This window comes from Acomys russatus, chromosome 20, assembly GCF_903995435.1.
Source record: "Acomys russatus chromosome 20, mAcoRus1.1, whole genome shotgun sequence".
Classification (NCBI taxonomy): Eukaryota; Metazoa; Chordata; class Mammalia; order Rodentia; family Muridae; genus Acomys; species Acomys russatus.
The window spans coordinates 63,264,500-63,272,170 of record NC_067156.1 but is presented as its reverse complement, the minus strand read 5'-3'; the positions used below and the strand labels follow the sequence as shown (position 1 = coordinate 63,272,170).

At 44.1% G+C, this 7,671-nt stretch overlaps 1 protein-coding gene across 3 annotated transcripts in view; it reads right to left on the bottom strand.

The window, feature by feature from the left end:
* Positions 1 to 3,352: 3,352 nt before the first annotated feature.
* Positions 3,353 to 7,671, bottom strand: part of Loxhd1 (lipoxygenase homology PLAT domains 1) — a 155,174-nt gene continuing 150,855 nt past the window's right edge. For all 3 annotated transcript variants that reach the window (XM_051163240.1, XM_051163241.1, XM_051163244.1), the window contains one exon: positions 3,353 to 3,833. In XM_051163240.1, the coding sequence (XP_051019197.1) occupies positions 3,353 to 3,833 (481 nt within the window). The remainder of the gene's footprint in view (positions 3,834 to 7,671) is intronic.

The window sequence follows — 7,671 nt, the reverse complement described above, 5'->3', positions numbered from 1 at the left end:
TTGAGTCCATACTTTCAGATGCACAGCTAAGACTTCTTTGCTTTCATCAGCTTCTCTCTGGATCTCACGTTTCATGTTCAGTTGTTTAGGAAAGCATGTGGCTCTCTCTGCCTTCCAGGGAGATGCACAATCCCACTGTCAAAGTTGCTCACTTCTCTTGCTTAGGTGACTGTCACAGCCTCCCATCAGGTTTCCCTACTGCCGACAATGCAGCAGTCTGGTACTGTCAACATGTGAGTTAAACAGTGCCACCCTCTGCCCACAAGCTCCAGTAGCATGCCGTAGCTGCCCAAGCACATGGCAGAGACCTGCAGGTGCTCAAGAAGGTCTTCTGGAACTTATCACTACTGACCCTGCTAAACATTCGGCTCCTTCAAGCTTACACGCCTCTGTCACGTGTCCATCTTAACGTTCTTCCACATTCACAATTCATGCTCGCTGTTTCCTTTGCCCTGAGGGCCCTTCCTTCTGATGCAGACAGGACTGGTCACCTCTCCGTTAGGGGTTGATTTACTCCATATCATCTCTCCGCCATTTGAATTGAAGTGCCCTACAACCCACTTATATCTTTTCCCTACTTTATTTTTCTTTGCTATAAATTGTTGTCTGACACACAATAAGGTTTATTTATAATTTTTAATTATTAGGCCTTAAGTAGCAGAAGGGAAGAGTTTTATTCATGTTTGAGTGAGAATGACTTCCATAGGCTGGTATATTTGAATGCTTGGTTCTGAGCTGATGGAACTATTTAGGAAGGATTAGGAGCAGTGGCCTTGTTGGAGGAGTTGTGTCACTGGGGGCTGGCTTTGAGGTGTAAAAGCCCACACCATTCCCAGTTAGATTCCTCTCTATTTTGTAGTTGTTGTCTCAGCTTGGAAGCTCTTAGCTATTGTGCCTGTGCCTGCTGCCTGACTTCTGCCATGCTCCCCACCATGATGGTCATGGCTTCATCCTCTGAAACTACAAGCTCAATAAACTCTTCTATACATTGCCTTTGTCATGGTGCCTTAGCAGAGTAGCTAAGACACATAGTATCTTTTAGATGCTCAAGATATGGATAGTTCTAGGCTGAACCAGGAATTCTGGCATTCGTCTTTCCCAGCCCCAGCAGTGCACATGTGTTCCCTGAGACAAGGGCTTAACATGAGATTCCCCTGAACAGTCTTTTCTTTCATATGTTCCAGAAGTAAGTTTACGGAAACTATCAGCTGATACATAATATGTATATTCCAAGTAAGATCTGGTATTAATGAATTTAAGAATTCCATTAATGAAGAGGTATATTGCAAGCAGATTAGACCAATAGGCCTTTGGAGAAATGACCCAGACTGGCTAGGAAGGGTTTATATGGAATAGTTGAAGGATCAAGAATGTTTTTTTTCTTGAAAGAATTCTGGCTAGAAGTAATGAAATTGGGCCTCCTCAAGACCTCAAGGCAGGACAAGTCTCAGCAAAGAGGGTATTCTAAATATGGAAATAAATTTATATGTTTATATCTAACTATTTACCCTCTCAAGAGCACATCCAGCCACCTCTCCATCCACTCATAATGTACGCATCCATCAATGTATCCAACCATTTATCCCTCAATCCACCCACTCGCCATTCCATCCATCCATCCATCCATTCATCCATCCATCCATGCATCTGTCCATCTATCCATCCATCCATGCATCCGTCCATGCATCCATCCATGCATCCATCCATCCATCCATCATCCATCCATCCATCCAGAGAGACATCCTTTCCTCTCCTCCATCTACCACCCACTCACATACACAAACACTTATTTACTCACTTATCCTTCCTTCCTTCTGTCTTTCCTTCCATCCTTCCTTCCTTCCATTCTTCCTTCCATATATCTTTCTTCCAGTACCACATAGGTTTAGCACACACACTATGTCCTGGACCTTATGATAAATAGGATTACAAACATGAATTGGACCTGATCTTTCTTGAAGACTCATAGTCCAGTTAGAGAGGCAAACCTCCCACAACATACCATTCATAGATGTGGGCACAACATGAGGCTTCCCTCCCTCCACAGATCTATCCATGAAGGAGGGATAATGGAAAGATTTCCTGGCAGTGAATAAAGACCCTGAACTGAGACAAAGAATGTAGAACACTGGCCCTGGTGAAATGGAGGGGTGGATGGGCAGCAAGGAAATGCCCAGCAGAGAGGAGAGGAGAGGCACAGGCAGGAGGACAGACTGTGAAGGCCTGCTGGAGATCAGCATGCTGGCCTCAGAGCTGTAACTGACTTCCCCAAGGTAGGAGTGGTCCAGGTCTCAGGAACCTGGGGAATGAGTGGATGGGAGAGGTAGGAGGGGCCCTGTGGGAAAGAGTACACCCAAATCAACAGAAGCATCAACAATTTAATTGAGAGTTTTCAGTAATGGTTTCATCAGATCTCCGATAAGCCCTCTAAGGAATGTAAAGCAAAAGGGCAGGTTGAAGATGGCACAAACCTGGCTACGTGTGGTACACGGTAGGGCCAGGCTTGCTCTGTTCCAAAAGCATAAGACCCCTTCCCACCCTAGAGACAGTGGATGCCACACTCCACAGTGACACCACCATGGGGCGCTTGTCAGAAGGAAGTGGTGTGAACTCTGATCGGCAGAACCTCTCCACGTTGTCATGGGGGAGGAGGAGCTGAAAGAGCAGAGCAGGACAGACAGAAAAACAGACAGATGTGGCATGGGACGGGGATTAATGTGTCAGAACCTGAGAGCTCCTGTTCTCTTGGTCTCTGTAAAGTGATGGGAAAAAATTTATCTACTTTTCACAGGCTCATTGGTCCCCCAACACTTCCTCCTGATTTGGTTCTGCATTTGCCCCTGGATTTGATGGAACTGGGGAAAAAAATCACATTTCTCAGCACACAGATGCCCAGCTGTGTTCTCTGTGGGGTGTGGTTGGTAATAATTTAATTAGCCCAGCTTTTTTTTTTTTTTTTTTTTTTGGGAAAAAAGTGTTAATTAGTTTTTGCTTAAAATACACCATCTTGATAACCTCTCCTTCCCCACTTGTCTCCCCTGAGTGAAGCCCCAATTTTCCAACTACACCTTGCAGCAAGTCCTAGCTTGGGACCATTGCTATTATTACATAGAAAGGAAATAAAAAAAAGGATAGTTTGTAGAGTCATGGATTATGACACGTGATGAATATAACTCTTGTATGTCTGAGAGACGGAGAAGGTAGAGCCCAGGATCCCACAGTGACATTTGCAAGATGCAGCCTCTGACTGGCATGAGACCTCAGGTCTGTCGCCCTAGTCCCCACCCCTGGAGCGCTGCGGAGATGGCTGTTGAACACAACGTGGAGGGTAAAAGATGTGGCCAGGGCATTCTCAGACAGATGGAAAGAGCTCTCGCCAGGTGAGTCCATCACCCCTAGACTTGTCCAGCCACCTGCCACAGGAGAAGATGGTGGCCACTCCAGTGCTCGTGTTGGTGACCTCCACCTTCTCCACCAGCCAGCCTGAGTAGTAGCCGCTGCTGTCGTGCTCCAAGCGGACCTTGCGCAGCTCTCCCAGCTCCAGTGTCTCCAGGAAGAAGCGGTCAGTGCTGCCCCGCTCGAAGAGGTTGCGCATTTTCTGTTTCAGTTCGCGCTTGCCCGTGTCCCCGTTAGCTCCAAAGATGGTCACGAAGACGTTGGCATCAGTGCCCGCCCCTGGTTCGTAGCCTGTCGTCACGATGACCTCGTACTTGACTGGCACCAGGCTCTGGACCTTACTGGCGAAGCTCTCTGTAGTTTTAGTAACCTCAAATACCTTGAAGTACTTCCTCTTCCTCTTGAGGGGGATGAGGCAGTCACAGTTAAAGAAGTACCTGACAGGGATAAAGAGCACATAGACATCAGCTCTGGAGAAACCAGCAGAGGGGCCCACAGCCTTGAGTTCCACCCAAGATACCAAGGCTGGATGTCCCATCCTTCCAATTGCTCCTTGCTTTTTCTAATTCTACCCGTCCCCTGGCCCATTCCTCATACTCTGCTTGAAATCTACAGCCCAAACCTGTTGGTCCTGTCTTTCAAATTTGCCTAGAACGAGTGTTTATAGGCAGTTAACCATCACTGAAGAGTGTATGCGTGTTAATAAGATCTTGTCCCTCCTTGAGAACTTATAGGCCGTGAATGGTTCTGAGGGGGAGGGGTCTCACGAAGCCACGCCCCCTCTGAGACTAGTTTGTCCAGTTGTTCAGCTGCTCATAACTTTCCTAGGCTCTGCTAAGAAACCCCAATTAAACTCACTGGCTCACCAGTCCAGATGTGGATGGAATAATTTCTTTGTTCTGCCACTGTTTTTTCTTCCCCTCATCTCCCCAGAAAAAGTTCCGCTTTTTCTGCAAAGGGGAAATTTAGTTTGAGTAGTCCCCCACTGGACACATAGAAACGAGGCCAGCTCTGGCCTTCCGCCTTGTGGTAGCCTGCAATAAAGGCAGGACCTGTACCTGCTGAGCCTCCAGGAGAACCTCCCACAGGAAGGATTTATGCCAGCACCCCACCAGTGTGAGAACACACGCACGACCAGCCTAGCACCCATGCCAAGCATCTGTCTGAGCAATAGCCAACAGAAGTAACGCCAGCATTCACACCCTAGGCACACCAGCACACACACAGAGGCAAGTCCAACATCTGGGACCCACAACTGAAGTGACTAGCAAGCACCAGTATCCTTCCTCTATGAAAACATCAGTGAGTCCTCACACAGACAGGGGCAGCACCAAGTCCAGCAAAGGATTGGTTTCACAGGTTGACATGGAATTGGGAGCCTCCTTGCCTCAGTTTCCCAAGTGTTGGGATTGTTCTGGTTGCTGATTGCATCTCTCTCTCTCTCTCTCTCTCTCTCTCTCTCTCTCTCTCTCTCTCTGTGCGCGTGTGTGTGTGCTCATGCACATGTTGACACACACATATAGAGGTCATAGGTCAACCTCAGATGCAGCTCTTCAGGTGCTACCTACCTGAGTAGGGTCTCCTTTCTGAGTCAGGGTCTCTCAGTGATTAGCCTATGCTGGCTAGCCAACGAACCTCAGAGATCTGACCGTCTCTGCTTTCCCAGCTTTTCCTGGGACTGAGACTCAGGCCCTCACGCCTGCGTGACAAGCACGTCCTGGCTGGGTCATCTCCTTACCACCTTCTCTTTTCATTCTATATTCGCTTGCATCTACCTTGTCTCCTTCCTTCACCCTCTTGTTCTCTATTCACCTTTCCCTCTTGCATGTTCCCTGTTGCTCGAATACTAATTTCCGATATCACTCTGCTTATTTACTTCCCTCCCTCCCTGAAGCAACTAGTATCTTAGGATATGGCATTCCGTCTGTATTTCTTACTACCTCCAAATTTTTACAACGGAGGGTGATTGCTTTCATCTGAATTCTATTGTATTTTTATAAGTCTATGTATTGTTTGTAGCCACTGATGAAAACAGGATTTTACTGCTGTAGCAAATTTGAGAGCAAGCAGACAAACTGAGGTGGTTAGCCATATACCCAGGTCAGTGAGGATAAATGACATATTGATCTTTCCACAACCTGCTACTACCCAAATATTCCAAATACTAAGACTGAGTAAATATACATGACTAAAAGTAAGATTAAAAGCATCTAACCTACAACTTAATGCATAAAACCCAATGCAGAAACACAAGAAATAAAAAAGAAATCAAGCAATGCAACTCCTTAAAATCACTAATTCCACCATAATGGACTACAGCGAGAGTGGATGAGATGTTATCCTGGATAATAATTTTAAATTATTAAAAGAATGTTGTACAAAATCAAAGAGGGCATGAAGAAATCCTGGAATGATCACAAAGAGAATACAAACTACTGAATAAAATAAAGAAGTTAATACAGGATGCTAACAGAAAATCCAATAGAAAGAAATACTATAATTAAAAAAAAAGAATGGAAAAGAAAAGCTCAATAAAGCAAAAAAACAACTGAGAACTTCACTAAGAAAATGAATTAAGTAGAAGACAGAATATTAGGGCCTGAAGACAAAGTAGACAGAACATCCAGACAATTAAAAAGATAAAACAGTAAGAAAGCACAGCCAAACACTTGAGACCTATGAGACTCCATAAAAGACATAAACATGGATGATGTAGAAGTTCAAACTAAAGGCATGGAAATCATATTCAGAAAAAACAGAGCAGAAAGCTTCTCAAACTTAGAAAAAGTGATGACCAACTAGACACAAGAAACACTGAGAATAGCAGACATACAGGACCAGAGAAGAAATTCCTCACATTATACTTTAACTAAAGCATTAAGATGACAGAGATGAATGTGGAAAGCCGCAGGAGAGAAGGACCTAGGAACACACAAAGGCAACTCCATCAGAGCAACAGCAGGTTTCTCAACAGACACTCTCAACCCCATGGACATGGGTATGGACAGTATATTTGAGCTCTTAAATACAGTAACTACTGACGCTGATTACTATATCCAGCAAAACCATCCTTCATAGTTTAAAGAGAAACACTTTACATGACAAAATAAACTTAAAAATTCATGGCCACTAAACCCTGAAGGAATCTACCTACCGTAGTGAAAGAAATAACCACCATGTCACAGGAAAAAATAAACTACACGAGACTAGCATATAAACAAATAAGAAAAAGGGAAGCCTCAAATATCACAAAACAACAAATGACATGCGAACCTTTCGTAATAACTATGAATACTATGATCTTGGTCCTCTAGTCAAAAGACACAGACTAGTAGATGGGATTTAAAAATAAGACCCATCTATTTCTTGAAACTTACCCCCCCCTGGAAAAAAATGAGCACAGCTTCAATGTGAGAGAATGGAAAATTATATTCCACACAAATGGAATTAGAAAGTAAACAGGTGTAGTAATACTGATGAAATAGGCATCAAAACAAAATTAATTATAAAGATAAGGAAGGTCATTTTATATTGATTGGAGGGGGACAGTCCCCTAAGAGGATACGGTAATTGTGAAGCTCTATGCGCTGAGTATTGACACATCTTTATAGAACAAACACTAATGGATGGAAACGTACAGATATTCGCCAACACAATAGCAGTGCCCCACTCTCACCAACAAACCATCTGAGAAACAAACCAGATTAACAAGGAGCATCACAGCTAAATGGCACCGCAGATCAAATCAACTTAGCAGAGACGTACAGAATGTTTCACCCGAACATTACAGAATATGTGTTTTTCTCAGAAGTCCAGGTAGCTTTCCCTAGAATAGATGACACTTGAGGACACTAAACAAATCTTTAAAAACACAAAAAATTCAGGTAACTTCTTATGTCTTGTCTTGTCTTTTTTTTTTTAAAGGTCTATTTATTTATTATTTATACAATATTCTGTCTGCATGTGTGCCTGCAGGCCAGAAGAGGACAGCAAATCGCATTATAGATGGTTGTGAGCCACCATGTGGTTGCTGGGAATTGAACTCAGGACCTTTGGAAGAGCAGGCGGTGCTCTTAACCTCTGAGCCATCTCTCCAGCCCTTGTCTTTTCTTTTTAAGTTTTGAGATTGCAATTCAATTAAACACTTCTTTCCATTTGTTCACTCCAAACCCTGCCCTATCTACTCTCCTCTGTTATATCCTGTCTTATTGCAACGAAATAAAACAAGCACCAAGAGAAGTGGCAGAACAAAACTCGTGGAGACTGAGCAGCACA